We start from the raw sequence: 16,579 nt of genomic DNA on the forward strand, positions 1-16,579 counted from the left end.
CATACATGACCACTGGAAAAACCATAGCCTTGACTAGATGGACCTTAGTTGGCAAAGTAATGTCTCTGCGTTTCAATATGCTATCTAGGTTGGTCATAACTTTCCTTCCAAGGAGTGTCTTTTAATTTCATGGCTGCAATCACTATCTGCAGTGATTTTGGAGCCCAGAAAAATAAAGTCTGACACTGTTTCCACTGTTTCCCCATCTATTTGCCATGAAGTGCTGGGACCAGATGCCATGATCTTCGTTTTCTGAATGTTGAGCTTTAAGCCAACTTTTTCACTCTCCTCTTTCACTTTCATCAAGAACTTTTTAAGAGCCTACGAAAAATTCTTGCCACCTGGAAAAAGCATCTGTGTTTGCTCTAGAGCGTGGAAAAGAAAACTGAAAAAATCAAAATTAATAAATTAGTTAAATGTGTATAAAACATTGCACTTTGCTAATTTCAGCCATAGTTAAATTTGGTATTTATTCAAATATCAGTGATTTTGAAAACATATTTTGCAATAGATTTCCTTTTGCTGATAAATCATGGCCAACCATAACTTAATATTAGCTGCTCAGAGCCAAATATAGTTTTCTTTCAAAAACAAACTATAAAAAAACTTTCAAGTTTTTATAGCAAAAATTATTTTTAATGTGCATTGTGGTTGCATATTAATTTTGAGGTGGGACTCTCAAAAAGGAGGCATGCTAGGAGCTGCACCCCTGTTCGTAGGCGGCTGATTTTATGCACTTAGAAAAAGCATGTGTCGGTTTAAGTGAATTCTCACTTTACGTTCATCGTTTAATCTTCTGTCCCCTGTTAGTCTCGCTTCATCGCTTAATTAAAGGTTTCTGCTTTTCATGACGGTGCTTCACCCACAAACGCACAGGTGCTGAGACTGGCTTCCTGACGCAGAATGGGACGTTTGTAGATCTGGAGATGTATGGAAGGTGCAGACAGTTTCGTGGTTTTCCTTTTCACCAACTTGCTTGCTTCGATATGAAGAGTTGCTGCCCTGCACGGCCGTGGCGCTGGCTCCAGGTGTGGCGAGCGGGCTGCTCTCGCTGCGGTGCACGGGCTCTGTCGTGGGGCTGCTCGGAATCGAACCCGTGTCCCCTGCATCAGCAGGTGACTGGACACCAGGGAAGGCCCTCCCTCTATAAATCAAAGGCACAAAAGCCCAGGCTGCTTCTAGGAAACCACCCCTCAGGTAGTCACTGAAGTGCAGTTTCAGCTTCTGGGGCTGGAGAACTCCTGACCCCTTTCCTCCAGGCTTGTGAGGGTTCAAGAGCAAAGCCAGAAAAGATTGGCATCCCCTCACCCCCATGCATTTCTGGGCTAATTATACCTGCAATTAATATTTATTTATTCAACATGATTATCAGAGCACTTCTTCTAAGAGTCTCATTTTTATTCCACTTTTTTTTTTTTAGTATGTATTTGGTGCCAACCATGTGCTGGGGAGGTATTAGGAACACAACAGTGAATAAGACATGATTTCTTCCCTCAAAGAAGAAAAATAGAAATCTCAGTTTCCGATGAGATGGCTGGATGGCGTCACTGACTCGATGGACATGGGTTGGGTGGACTCCCGGAGTTGGTGGTGGACAGGCAGGCCTGGCGTGCTGCAGTCCAGGGGGTCGCAGAGGGTTGGGCACGACTGAGCGAGTGAACACCAACAGCTCCCAAGGTGCCCTTTGGGAAGAGCAGTGGCCTTTTTGGCGCCAGAGATCAGCTCCGTGGCAGATGGTTTTCCTTGGCCCAGCGCTGGGGGTTGGTCGGGGATGATTCACGGTCATGCCAGTTATTGGGGGTTGGTCGGGGATGATTCACGGTCATGCCAGTTATTGGGCAGTGTATTTCTGTTATGGCACCGGCTCCACCTCAGATCATCAGGCTCGAGCCCCTGGAGGTTGGGCTCCCCGAGAACGCAGAGTGAACAAGCTCGCAGTCTCCCCGTTGGATTCGAGCGCACGGGAGCAACAGCCTCTCGGCCAAGCTTAGTTCTGCCTATCGACATTCCGTCCTCTCTCCTCCCTCATGATGTGCACCAGCTGTCCGTAAATCGAGCCCGCTGAACACTGTTCTCGGCAGCACCCTTCCGGTGCCCCGGCGGAGGAGAGTCCTGGTGGGCGTTGCTTTGTGCGCTCCTTCCCCGTGATCGAGAGGGAGGAGCCGATGAGCTGTGTCCTGCGGGTCCTCCCCGGAACAGCGCACTGCCCTTTCAGAAAAGACGCCTTGGCTCGCTCCCTGTCATAACATCGCCCTTGCTGGTTTTTGAGAACTTTGTGTCTCTGGACACAGCTGCCGGCAGCCAGGCTGCACTGCTGACTGCCGGGCAGTGGCGGTGGCCACGTGTCAGGTGCGGCCTTACACACGGGTGCGTGTTCGCTTCCCCTCCAGTGCTGGGAGAGGTTTAAGGCAGGAAGCAAATGAAGTTCTTCTCAAAATGCCTTCTTAAACTTTGAGTATGTCCTCACAGTCCCTGGTTTTGTTATGTGAACTTCATATAGGAAATAATAGTAGATTAAAAACATTTTTTTTAATGGTAAAGGCTCCTCCTAATCTCTTTGGTCCCAAATTTTCTCACTTATGAAGCAGTTGGACTAAAGGAGTTATAAGGTTCTGTTTTTCTCTTCAGTTCAGTCCAGTCGCTCAGTCGTGTCCGTCTCTTTGTGACCCCATGAATCGCAGCACGCCAGGCCTCCCTGTCCATCACCAACTCCCGGAGTTCACTCAGACTCACGTCCATCGAGAGTCAGTGATGCCATCCAGCCATCTCATCCTCTGTCATCCCCTTCTCCTCCTGCCCCCAATCCCTCCCAGCACCAGAGTCTTTTCCAATGAGTCAACTCTTCGCATGAGGTGGCCAAAGTACTGGAGCTTCAGCTTTAGCATCATTCCTTCCAAAGAAATCCCAGGGCTGATCTCCTTTAGAGTGGACTGGTTGGATCTCCTTGCATTCCAAGGGACTCTCAAGAGCCTTCTCCAACACCACAGTTCAAAAGCATCAATTCTTCGGTGCTCAGCCTTCTTCACAGTCCAACTCTCACATCCATACATGACCACAGGAAAAACCATAGCCTTGACTAGACGGACCTTAGTCGGCAAAGTAATGTCTCTACTTTTGAATATGCTATCTAGGTTGGTCATAACTTTTCTTCCAAGGAGTAAGCGCCTTGTAATTTCATGGCTGCAGTCACCATCTGCAGTGATTTTGGAGCCCCCCAAAATAAAGTCTGACACTATTTCCACTGTTTCCCCATCTATTTCTCATGAAGTGATGGGACCAGATGCCTTGATCTTTGTTTTCTGAATGTTGAGCTTTAAGCCAACTTTTTCACTGTCCTCTTTCACTTTCATCAAGAGGCTTTTTAGCTCCTCTTCACTTTCTGCCATAAGGGTGGTGTCATCTGCATATCTGAAGTTATTGATATTTCTCCTGGCAATCTTGATTCCAGCTTGTGTTTCTTCCAGCCCAGCGTTTCTCATGATGTACTCTGCATAGAAGTTAAATAAGCAGGGTGACAATATACAGCCTTGATGTACTCCTTTTCCTATTTGGAACCAGTCTGTTGTTCCATGTCCAGTTCTAACTGTTGCTTCCTGACCTGCATACAGATTTCTCAAGAGGTAGGTTAGGTGTTCTGGTATTCCCATCTCTTTTAGAATTTTCCACAGTTTATTGTGATCCACAGAGTCAAAGGCTTTGGCATAGTCAATAAAGCAGAAGTAGATGTTTTTCTGGAACTCTCTTGCTTTTTCCATGATCCAGCAGATGTTGGCAATTTGATCTCTGGTTCCTCTGCCTTTTCTAAAACCAGCTTGAACATCAGGGAGTTCACGGTTCACGTATTGCTGAAGCCTGGCTTGGAGAATTTTGAGCATTACTTTACTAGCACGAGAGACGAGTGCAGTTGTGCGGTAGCTTGAGCATTCTTAGGCATTGCCTTTCTTTGGGATTGGAATGAAAACTGACCTTTTCCAGTCCTGTGGCCACTGCTGAGTTTTCCAAATTTGCTGGCATATTGAGTGCAGCACTTTCACAGCATTGATTTTTTATACCCTCTTCCTGGATATGCTATATTTAAACTCCACGTAAAATAATATCTTTCAACCTATGTCAGTATTAATATATGTTGTTTAGCAAATCCAAGGAAGGATGTGTGTGCATGTCTGTGTAATTTAATCTGTATCAGGGCCTATCAGTGCAGCTTTCTGACTTAATAATATTTTTGAGTGAATAACTGAAGTGACTGAATAGAGGTCGTAGTGAAAAAACCCACTAGCTCGAATATTATGAACAAAAGTCCTAAAGCCTCAGTGGTTTAAAACAATAAAAAAATACTAAATGAAATGAAGTATTGCTGGTCCCAGCCCAGCACTGTCCACAGAATGGGTAGAGGAGTTGGGTAGTTAGTCTCTGATCTGTACAGTCATTTAGGAACTCAAGGTCTTGCCATCTTGAGACACTGATCCTCAACACGTGGGCCCTGAAGCTGTTACAGGAGGGAAAAGAAGGTGGAGGATTACCCCCCGGAAGTTCTTACGGGCCAGAGCTGGAACTGGCCCCTCTCCACTGGCCACAGCTCAGCCCCCAGCTTCCCATGAATTGCTGGACAAGAGGCTGGAAGATGGAAGCTCACAGCGTACTCAGGCAGGAAAGGCAAACCACAAGGCCCGGTGGGCTCTGGAGCCTCTGCCTTATCTGGCTTTGAGACTTGCTGGCATTTGAACCTGGGAACAGGATGAAAGGGCCCGCAGACCATTGCTTTTCCTACACACGCATCCTTCCTATTCCATACCTTTCTCCCAACTCACACGATTTCCTTTTGTCCAGCCTCATCTTTACCCTCTTTTATTTGATTCCTGGAGATAAGGAGAGGGAGAGTGAAAGGGGGCCCCTAAGGAGAAGGGTTTTCACGCGCAGGAAGAATGGGGAAGTTTCACTGGGAAGGTGGCGCGCTCCAGAAAGGGGTTGGGAGAGGCAGCGCGGACGCTGGCGGATGTTGGTTTGAAGTGATTTGAGATGAGAATGGATTCCCAGGTGGCGCTAGAGGTGAAGAGGCTGCCTGCCCAGTGCAGGCGACTAAGAGACCCAGGTTCGATCCGGGAAGATCCCCTGGAGAATGGCAAGGCAACTAGCTCCAGTGTTCTTGCCTGGAGCATGCTATGGGCAGAGGAGCCTGGTGGGCTACAGTCCATAAGGTCATAAAGAGCTGGACAGGACTGAAGCGACTTAGCATAAGAATGGACTATTCTAAGAGGGACAAGTCCCAAGAGGAGAAGTCCACTTCTCCACGTAGTAGAAGATAATGTCTTGAACAAAACCTTATGAATTTATTATAAAATTGAGACTGGAAAGACCCACACCCACAGCCAAGAACCGCAGCCCTCTGACAGCAGGCCACTCCAGGTGTTCTAGTTTTTTTTACATTCACGTAAGATAACACACACACACATTCAGTGATTGGAGAAGATAATTTTTAAAGAGCATCATTTGCTTTCTGCCTTTAACTCTTCCATCATGTACTAAGAAGCAAACGTGTGTTCATGTTGACTTTCATTCACAAACTTGCCCAGCAGTCAAAACTGTATCACCTCCGCAGGAAGACCCCTGACCCACCCCCAGGCAGTCCCTGAAGAGCTTCAGAGTTACAGACACTGTAGTGTGTATGCGAGTGTGTGTGCGAGTGTGTGTGTATGTGTGTGTAAGTTGCTCAGTTGTGTCCAACTCTTTGCGACCCCATGGCTCCTCTGTCCATGGAATTCTCTAGGCAAGAATAATGGAGTGGGTTGCATTCCCTTCTCCAGAGGATCTTCCTGGCCCAGGGATCGAACCTGGGTCCCCAGCATTGCAGGCAGATTCTTTACTATCTGAGCTAAAAGGGAGCCCGATACTGTAGTACTCCCAATTTGTAATATACTATTAGATTCCTGTGATAGGGGTTCCCTGTCCCTAAACTCTTAGGTCCTGAAAGACACTAATTCATCTTTGTGTCTGGTTGTTAATGACCAGAATTGATCCCCCTTCTCACTAGTTATGTTTAATTAAATAATAATAATAAAAAAACACTTTCTGAAAATAAGTTCCTGTGTAAGTTTATAAGTGGCATTTCTTACACCTAACATTCTTACATTGGGCTATTTCATAGAGCCAACAGACACAAAAGTCTTTGCCAAGAACAGTTCCCATGAAGGGTTTAAAAGCAGTGAATCCTTGGAAGTTTGGAGCAAATGACAGGACTTGCTGCCCCAAATATGAAGTGGGATTAAATGCACCTTTTCTGAAAGCCACATAAAGCAGCTGCAGAGTTGACACGCCGTGTTTTTCTTCCTCCAGGGCTTTCCTGGAAAGGACGGATCCTCCGGCCCTCCAGGTCCACCAGGGCCAATTGTAAGTATTTCCAGGAACTGCTGGGGCGTGGTGCTGCTTTAACACCGTTCACTTCTTGTGAGAGCTTTTCTGCTGCCAGGCCTTCCCTTTGCAGCCATCTTTGCTGTAGTGTGATGGCTCAGCCTCTGGGGCAGCACTCTTCCTAAGCATCCTCTAAAAGGAATGTGTGAGGGGCTTGATTATTCCACCTCCGAGGCACTTTGCCGTAAGATCACCTGCACTGATTTCTTTTCTACTAGACACAGGTAAGGCTTGAATTTGAAAGAATTACATCTAACCAACATAGTGGAGACTTTTCCAAAGAGAGTCTTCCTTAATTCTGTGGTAGTTGGAAACAGGAATAAGCAGTGAGTCCTGAAGTCTCGGCTTCGGGAAGGTGGGGGGTGCTTTTGCTGCCCCTTCTGGAGAGCTGTTTTGTTGGGAACGTCTGTCTTTAACTTTGCTCCATCTTCCTGTCCACTAGGGCATTCCCGGAGCCCCTGGAATCCCCGGGGTCACAGGAAGCATGGGACCCCAAGGTGCCCTCGGACCGCCTGTGAGTATGTGGCCGCAGCCCGTCAGGATGGCTGCCCAGGCATCCTTCTGGCTTATTTGTGTCTTTAAATTGACAGTGTTTCTTGTGGTCAAAGTGTGTTTCCAGTATTGGACTCTTGAGGAATCTGTGAGGAAAACAGAGACTCTCCTAGGATAAAGATTAAGATCAGACTGTGCGTACATCAGGGCTGAAGACAAATGGTCCCGACGGGGAGTGATCTGCAGCTGCGCTTCCGCTTATGTATACTTGCATTGTTTCCCATTCTGTGCTTGGCTAAGTTAACTCAGTGCATCTTTTCAGGGGTTGGATACGATGATGTCTATTAATTAGGCCTGTCTCCTGGACAAAGTCAAGGATCAGTGAGGATGGGAATAGGTTTTTCTTCCCTAAGCTGTATGAGAAAGACAGAATTTTGCCTTAAAACACACCCTAACACATAAGATGGACAGGGAGGCCTGGCATGCTGCGATTCATGGTGTTGCTAAGAGTTGGACGTGACTGAGTGACTGAACTGAACTGAACTGAACTGAACACAGAAGTGAACAGTGGTGTAAATGAAAACTCAGGGAATGAAATAAATCATTTAATTGCCAGTTATAATGATAACTATTATAATAATTATTAGCTATAAAAAACCAATAATTATAAAATAACTAATTAACAATTAATTATATAATAAACAATACCATTAAACAATGTTATTTAAATGATTGATATTAATTATAATGATTATAAATTGTTTTATTGATATCAATTATATTTTTATCATATAATCTATACAGTGTATTTATAATATAATTATACATAAATTCTAATTAAATTAATTAAATAGTATTCTTGCCTTGAGAACCCCATGAACAGTATGAAAAGACAAAAGATAGGACACTGAAAGATGAACTCCCCAGGTCGGGAGGTGCCCAATATGCTACTGGAGATCAGTGGAGAAGTAACTCCAGAAAGAATGAAGGGATGGAGCCAAAGCAAAAACAACACCCAGCGGTGGATGTAACTGGTGATAGAAGCAAGGTCTGATGATGTAAAGAGCAATACTGCACAGGAACCTGGAATGTTAGGTTCATGAATGAAGGCAAATTGGAAGTGGTCAAACAGGAGATGGCAAGAGTGAACGTTGACATTCTAGGAATCAGTGAACTCAGATGGACTGGAATGGGTGAATTTACCTCAGATGACCATTACATCTACTACTGCAGGCAAGAATCCCTTAGAAGAAATGGAGTAGCCCTCATAGTCAACAAAAGAGTCCGAAATGCAGTACTTGGATGCAATCTCAAAAACGACAGAATGATCTCTGTTCGTCTCCAAGGCAATCCATTCAATATCACGGGAATCCAAGTCTATGTCCCGACCAGTAGTGCTGAAGAAGCTGAAGTTAAATGGTTCTATGAAGACCTACAAGACCTTTCAGAACTAACACCCCAAAAAGATGTCCTTTTCATTATAGGGCACTGGAATGCAAAAGTAGGAAGTCCAGAAACACCTGGAGTAACAGGCAAATTTGGCCTTGGAGCACAGAATGAAGCAGGGCAAAAGCTAACATAGTTTTGCCAAGAAAATGCACTGGTCATAGCAAACACCGTCTTCCAACAACACAAGAGAAGACTCTACACATGGACATCCCCAGAAGGTCAGTACTGAAAGCAGATTGATTGTATTCTTTGCAGTCAAAGATGGAGAAGCTCTATACAGTCAACAAAAACAAGACCAGGAGCTGGCTGTGGCTCAGATCATGAACTCCTTATTACCAAATTCAGACTTAAATTGAAGAAAGTAGGGAAAACCACCAGACCATTCAGGTATGACCTCAATCAAATCCCTTATGATTATACAGTGGAAGTAAGAAATTGATTTAAGGGACTAGATCTGATAGAGTGCCTGATGAACTATGGACATCCGTGACATTGTACAGGAGACAGGAATCAAGACCATCCCCAAGAAAAAGAAATGCAAAAAAGCTAAATGGCTGTCTGGGGAGACCTTACAAATAGCTGTGAAAAGAAGAGAGGTGAAAAGGAAAGGTATAAGCATCTGAATGCAGAGTTCCAAAGAATAGCAAGAAGAGATGAGAAAGGTTCCTCAGCGATTAATGAAAAGAAATAGAGGAAAATAATAGAATGGAAAGACTAGAAAATTCAAGATACCAGGGGAACATTTCATGCAAAGATGGGCTTGATAAAGGACAGAAATGGTATGGACCTAAAAGAAGCAGAAGATATTAAGAAGAGGTGGCAAGAATACACAGAAGAACTGTACAAAAAAGATCTTCATGACCTGGATAATCACAATGGTGTGGTCACTCATCTAGAGCCAGACATCCTGGAATGTGAAGTTAAGTGGGCCTTAGAAAGCATCACTACAAACAAAGCTAGTGGAGGAGATGGAATTTCAGCTGAGCTGTTTCAAATCCTGAAAGATGATGCTGTGAAAGTGCTGCACTCAATATGCCAGCAAATTTGGAAAACTCAGCAGTGGCCACAGGACTGGAAAAGGTCAGTATTCATTCCAATCCCAAAGAAAGGCAATGCCAAAGAATGCTCAAACTACCGCACAATTGCACTCATCTCACATGCTAGTAAAGTAATGGTCAAAATTCCCCAAGCCAGGCTTCAGCAATATGTGAACTGTGAACTCCCTGATGTTCAAGCTGGTTTTAAAAAAGGCAGAGGAACCAGAGATCAAATTGCCAACATCCGATGGATCATGGAAAAAGCTAGAGAGTTCCAGAAAAACATATATTTCTGCTTTATTGACTATGCCAAAGCCTTTGACTGTGTGGATCACAATAAACTGTGGAAAATTCTGAGAGATGGGAACACCAGACCACCTGACCTGCATCTTAAGAAACCTGTATGCAGGTCAGGAAGCAACAGTTAGAACTGGACATGGAACAACAGACTGGTTCCAAACAGGAAAAGGAGTATGTCAAAGCTGTATATTGTCACCCTGCTTATTTAACTTCTATGCAGACCACATCATGAGAAACACTGGACTGAAGGAAACACAAGCTGGAATCAAGATTGCCAGGAGAAATATCAATAACCTCAGATATGCAGATGACATCACCCTTATGGCAGAAAGTGAAGAGGAACTAAAAAGCTTCTTGATGAAAGTGAAAGAGGAGAGTGAAAAAGTTGGCTTAAAGCTCAACATTCAGTAAAAAAGATCATGGCATCTGGTCCCATCACTTCATGGGAAATAGATGGGGAAACAGTGGCAGACTTTATTTTTTGGGGCTCCAAAATCACTGCAGATGGTGACTGCAGCCATGAAATTAAAAGACGCTTACTCCTTAGAAGGAAAGTTATGACCAACATAGATAGCATATTCAAAAGCGGAGACATTACTTTGCCGACTAAGGCCCGTCTAGTCAAGGCTATGGTTTTTCCTGTGGTCATGTATGGATGTGAGAGTTGGACTGTGAAGAAGGCTGAGCGCTGAAGAATCGATGCGTTTGAACTGTGGTGTTGGAGAAAACTCTTGAGAGTCCCTTGGACTGCAAGGAGATCCACCCAGTCCATTCTGAGGGAGATCAGCCCTGGAATTTCTTTGGAAGGACTGATGCTAAAGCTGAAGCTCCAGTACTTTGGCCACCTCGTGCGAAGAGTTGACTCATTGGAAAAGACTCTGATGCTGGGAGGGATTGGGGGCAGGAGGAGAAGGGGACGACGGAGGATGAGATGGCTGGATGGCACCATGGACTCAATGGACGTGAGTCTGAGTGAACTCCGGGAGTTGGTGATGGACAGGGAGGCCTGGCGTGCTGCGGTTCATGGGGTCGCAAAGAGTTGGACACGACTGAGCGACTGAACTGAACTGAACTGACAGCTCCCTTTAGTAGTCATTCTAAAAAGCTGTAGACTTATTCCGACTGGAATGTAGTCACGTTGTCAGTGTTCCAAACCTTTTTAGACCTTCTCTCTTCAAGTCACGCTAGTGACGGGCCACAGAGGAAGGCTGAGGGCTCTCCAAACATCCTTGTCCGTTATCTCTGCTTTAGTCCACTTCCCATAATGTGCTCGGGGAACAGGAGTTCCAGAAGACGTCCGCAGGGCTCAGAGGGCGAAAGGTTCTGGGCAAGAAAGTGCCAGAGACAGCGTGTTAAATCTGCTTCTCAGAAAGTCATGAGAGGTCTCAGGGTGCCCAAGGCTTCGAGGCATCTTGAGGCGCAACAGAAACAAAAATAAACCCGAAACTGGTTTGAATTTGGTTGGACAATAAACAAATGCATTTGTGCAGTGTCCCTTAATCCAGTTCGACTTGATCCTAATCCTAGGAGGATGGATAGGAAGGAAGAACAGGCCCTAGAGGGTGCTTGGCACGGGATGGTGGCTGTGTGTGAGGGGACAGAGTGACTCTGAAATGCAGAAAGTAAGGAGGGCCCCACCCTGCGAACCACCTGGACTTGTGTAGCTCTGGAGCAGACTTTAAACATGGGCTTTAAATAAATTCAGAAACAGCAGTAGTTTTTTCCTGGAAATAGAACGCTTATTGATATTCCCTTCAGTTGCTGCCGATCAGCAGAAAAGGGCCCTTGACAGTGGTGTTTGTGCCAGAGGCAGCACTGGAGTCTCCTCAAAGCCAGGGGCCCCCTGAAGCGCCCAGCCCAGAGTTCCCCTGGGACGCTGGGTGGGCACAGCCGCACGCCTGCCTCCTGCCAGATGGGCTGTGCCTCTCGGGGTGAAAGCTTGATTGATTTCCCGTGGATGGCTGTCCAGGAAGGCAGGAGGGAGAGAGACCAGGAGAGACACGCTGCCCGCTGAGAATAGTTTGTTTCCTATGGTCTGTGCCAGGAAAAGGCTGGCTTTCACGCACGCTGCCTTCAGCTGCTGACTTCCCAGGGCAGAACGTGCATCGCTGCTGCTGCTGTTTTAATTCCTACCCGAGGCGTAAGCTCAAGGTGCCTCCCCTGCAGGAGAGCAGACAGTGAGCAAGCGCGTGCAAGGGGCCCCGAGCTCCGCTGGAAATAAATGCCGGCGGGTGCACCAGTGTCACGCCGCACCGTGAGCTCTGCATCAGAGGTCAGGAGACCTGGGTTCCAGGCGTCACCCTCACACGGCCTTAACTGGCTGTGTAGCCACATCGCTTAAGCTTCTTTACCTGCCTTCTCAGAATGTCAGTTTCCCAATTAATTCATTCAAAAATGTTTATTGAGTAGCTATGCTGGATCATTGAAAAAGCAAAAGAGTTCCAGAAAAACATCTATTTCTGCTTTATTGACTATGCCAAATTCTTTGACTGTGTGGATCACAATAAACTGCGGGAAATTCTGAAAGAGATGGGAATACCAGACCACCTGACCTGCCTCTGGAGAAACCTGTAGGAGGTCAGGAAGCAAGTTAGAACTGGACATGGAACAACAGACTGGTTTCAAATAGGAAAAGGAGTACGTCAAGGCCGTATACTGTCACCCTGCTTATTTAACTTCTATGCAGAGTACATCATGAGAAACGCTGGACTGGAAGAAACACAAGCTGGAATCAAGATTGCTGGAGAAATATCAATAACCTCAGATATGCAGATGATACCACCCTTATGGCAGAAAGCGGAGAGAAAATAAAAAGCGTCTTGATGAAAGTGAAAGAGGAGAGTGAAAAGTTAGCTTAAAGCTCAGCATTCAGAAAATGAAGATCATGGCATCTGGTCCCATAAGTTCATGGGAAATAGATGGGGAAACAGTGGCTGACTTTTTTGGGGCTCCAAAATCACTGCAGATGGTGACTGCAGCCATGAAATTACAAGACGCTTACTCCTTGGAAGGGAAGTTATGACCAACCGAGTCAGCATATTATAAAGTAGATACATTACTTTGTCAACAAAGGTCCGTCTAGTCAAGGCTATGGTTTTTCCAGTGGTCATGTATGGATGTGAGAGTTGGACTATAAAGAAAGCTGAGCACCAAAGAATTGATACTTTTGAACCATGGTGTTGGAGAAGAAGGGACTCTTGAGAGTCCCTTGGACTGCAAGGAGATCCAACCAGTCCATCCTAAAAGAAATCAGTCCTAGGTGTTCATTGGAAGGACTGATGTCGAAGCTGAAACTCCAATACTTTGGCCACCTGATGCAAAGAGCTGACTCATTGGAAAAGACCCTGATGCTGGGAAAGATTGAGGGCAGGAGGAGAAGAGAGCAACAGAGGATGAGGTGGTTGGATGGCATCACTCCATCAATCTGCCTCTGATGGAGTGCACGGTCGCGTCTTCACAAGTTCACAGCTTGAAGGTTCGTGCGTAGGGGGCTTACCGTGCTTAATAAACGTTTGGTAAAACAAAGAGCGGAAGTGTGATTACATTCTAGTTAGGCTGGTACTCAGGTGAGTATGAGGAGATTAGTTTTACAGATTTAGGGTCAGGCATGGAAGCTCAACTTAGAGCTGAGCTAGGGGTATTTTGATTTTAGTTAGCAGACAACTGAGCGACTTCACTTTCTGTTTTCACTTTCATGCACTAGAGAACGAAATGGCAACCCACTCCAGTGTTCTTGCCTGGAGAATCCCAGGGACGGGGGAGCCTGGTGGGCTGCCGTCTATGGGGTCACACAGAGTCGGACACGACTGAAGTGACTTAGCAGCAGCAGCAGACACCTAATATTTGGGACTTGGACCATGAGATCATTCTTCTTTCCTTCGGTACTAAATTCTATAAATCTGTGAATGTAGCTACCGTATTTTCTTTTCTTTGCATGTCAAGTGTTCCTGAAATCAAAGTAAAATATGCCACTTTTTCTTGCCGACATCTACAGGGACTGTGTGTTTTCCATCAAAGCTTGTTTTGGTGGAGTTACAGACCTTCGTTCACTCAGGAATTTTGAGTTTGTTTTTATTTTGCAAAACGAAAAATCAAAGGAAAGACGTCAGAGAAGTTGGAATAAAAAACAATTTCTTGTTGTTCAGATGTGTTCACTAAATGTGTCTTTCCGGGAGACCACCTTGCTGTGTCTCGCGGCTACTTTGGCACAAGCGTTGGTAGGCTGAGTGTGAGGAATTTCAGGCCTCGTTAAACGCATCAGTCTCTGCACGCCAGAGGCGCCGACACCTGCTACTGCCCGTTCCCCTCATCACTCAGGTTTCTTTGACCAAGTTTCAAACAGGAAAAGTTAACACATGATAGCTAGCAATGGAAACATTAAGAATACGTTGGTTCAGAGACAAAAAATATTCAAGATGAGATAGATTTTAAGAAATGACTCAGAGACTAATTCTGAATGACTGGAGTGAGATTTGGGAGGTGTTTGTTTGCTTTTTAAATTACTGCCTTAAGAAAAGTATTGCCCACATTGAAATGGAAGGTTCGGGCTAGCAAAGGTGTTGAGCAGTGCCCTCTTTCATGGCAGCAGTAGAGTGCACTATGGCGAGCAAGGGTTCTGGAAACCAGCTGAGTGGCTTCTGGTCCCAGACTTTCCACTTTCTTATTGTGTGACCTTGGGCAGTTTATTTATCCTCTCAATGCATCACTCTCTTTATATGTGAAAAGCAGAGACGTTACTTTGCCAGCAAATTCCGTCTAGTCAAGGCTACGGTTTTTCCTGTGGTCATGTATGCATGTGAGAGTTGGACTTACAAAGAAAGCTGAGTGCCGAAGAACTGATGCCTTTGAACTGTGGTGCTGGAGAAGACTCTTGAGAGTCCCTTGGACTGCAAGGAGATCCAACCAGTCCATCCTAAAGAAGATCAGTCCTGGGTGTTCATTGGAAGGGCTGATGTTGAAACTGAAACTCTGATACTTTGGCCACCTGATGCAAAGAGCTGACTCATTGGAAAAGACCCTGATGCTGGGAAAGACTGAGGGCAGGAGGAGAAGGGGACGACAGAGGATGGGATGGTTGGAGGGAGTAAATGAGTCCCCCTTACAGGGGTGTTAGGCAGCTTAAATGAGTTAATGTGCCGAGATGTGTACTTGACATGTGGTAAAAGCAGCTTGAGTTTTAAACCACTGGTATCTACAAACAATTTCTTGGCTTATTAAAGATGAGGAACAGATACTAACTTTTGTTTCCTGATTTGGGAATTGAATTTTAATTGTATTTGAATTTGTATTGCATCAAATGCTTGAAAAGGAAGTAGGCAGCAGTCCTAGATTTATAAGAAATATTTTAATTTAACATTGCACTTAACTGAATATTCAAGTGACTCTTTTAACAGGCTAGGTGGTTTTGGAAATATAAAGTAATATAACTTATGATCCCCAGCGTTAGAGATCTCACCATCTCCATAGCGAGAAGAGAAATCTTTGTGTTGCATAGTTAAATACGGCTTCCCAGCTGGCAGCATGGTAAAGAACCCAGCTGCCAAACAGGAGAGACAGGAGGCTTCACTGGTTCTGGAAGAGCCCTTGGAGGAGGAAATGGCAGCCCACTCCAGAGTTCTTGGCTGGAGACTCCCTGGGACAGAGGAGCCTGGTGGGCTGCTGTCCATAGGGTCACAAAGAATCTGACATGACTGAGCAAATGAGCACACACATGGTTAAAAGTGTACAGTGATAAAGATTTAGTATGGAACAGGCGGTACTTGAGTGATGCATTAGAATATTGCTGGTACTTAATAGATAAGATACACACTTAATGCCTTTCTCACAAGTGTTCTGATACACTGACTGGACCAGGTCTGCAGGAATGAGAAGTTGTACTTTTGATAAGCAGATGGTAGTGGACGTTGGGGCCACACATCGTAACAAGCCTTTGGAAGCGAGGACTCTGACTGCCACACGGGTATCTGAGAGTCACCGGGCGGCTGGATGCAGGCGGAGCTGCCGGCGGCCAGCAGGCACCCAGCTTTCTGAACTGCACCCTGAACTGCATCGGAGGCAAGACTTGTGGCTGTGCAGAGGATGAGCCGGAAGAGGAGGGTCCCTCGTTAGGGAAGCTGGCTGGAAGGAAGGCGGGAATGCCCTGGCGTGAGATGGTTGCCCAGCAGCCGGGTGGTGGAGCAGAGGGGTGGGTACGAGAGGAGCTGCGATGCCGAAGTGTGGGGGGCATTCCTCGGTGGCCCCGTCACGAAGACCCTGAGCTCCCACTGCAGGGGCTCGGTTCAGCCCCTGGTCAGGGAAGTAAGCCGCCCTGTGCCGCAGGGCACGGCCAAGAACAACACAAAAGAAAACGCGTGAGTGTGTGAGAGGCAGGCGTGCGAGAGGCAGGGGAAGGAAGGGGGACGGAGGGGCGGGCGGGCCGGGCGCACCTGCTCAGGGAGTGGGCGTCGCGCTCCCTTCCCTCTGGAGCCCCACCCTCGGCGACAGCCTGTCTGTCACCTGAATCAGCCCCAGGGCAACTATTTGCACCTCTGAAGCTGCAAACAGCACAGGTCAGGGCGTCTCGTTTTTCCAGGAAGCCAGTTTACCTGCACACAATGGAATGAACAGAATTTCTATTTTGGATGACTAGCTGAATAGAGATTTTTGGAAAAGAGACTGTTTGATTTGGGACCTGTTGAGATTACAGTAACAACTGGGAACAGCCTGACAGCGTGACAAATTCCATCTGTAAATGGCACTTTCTATCCTCTGGTAGAGGTTATAAAAAAGTGTTGTTCGGTAAACTTACTACCCTGCCTTGGAGTTGAAACGACGAGAAGAAATTCTTCTGAAGACACATGTTTTGCATTATACATGTAATTTCACTGCACAAACACTGAAAACAAACACCGTTGTTT

General features: G+C 45.9%; 1 protein-coding gene across 8 annotated transcripts in view; it reads left to right on the forward strand.

The window, feature by feature from the left end:
- Positions 1-16,579, forward strand: part of COL14A1 (collagen type XIV alpha 1 chain) — a 225,195-nt gene that overhangs the window by 176,152 nt on the left and 32,464 nt on the right. For all 8 annotated transcript variants that reach the window (XR_011259104.1, XR_011259103.1, XM_069600762.1 and 5 more), the window contains exons 41-42: positions 6,331-6,384; positions 6,848-6,919. Coding sequence is in view for 6 of the 8 variants with exons in the window: in XM_069600762.1 (XP_069456863.1) it covers positions 6,331-6,384; positions 6,848-6,919 (126 nt within the window). In the remaining 2 variants the exon portion in view is untranslated. The remainder of the gene's footprint in view (positions 1-6,330; positions 6,385-6,847; positions 6,920-16,579) is intronic.

Source organism: Ovis canadensis, chromosome 9 (assembly GCF_042477335.2).
Source record: "Ovis canadensis isolate MfBH-ARS-UI-01 breed Bighorn chromosome 9, ARS-UI_OviCan_v2, whole genome shotgun sequence".
Classification (NCBI taxonomy): domain Eukaryota; kingdom Metazoa; phylum Chordata; class Mammalia; order Artiodactyla; family Bovidae; genus Ovis; species Ovis canadensis.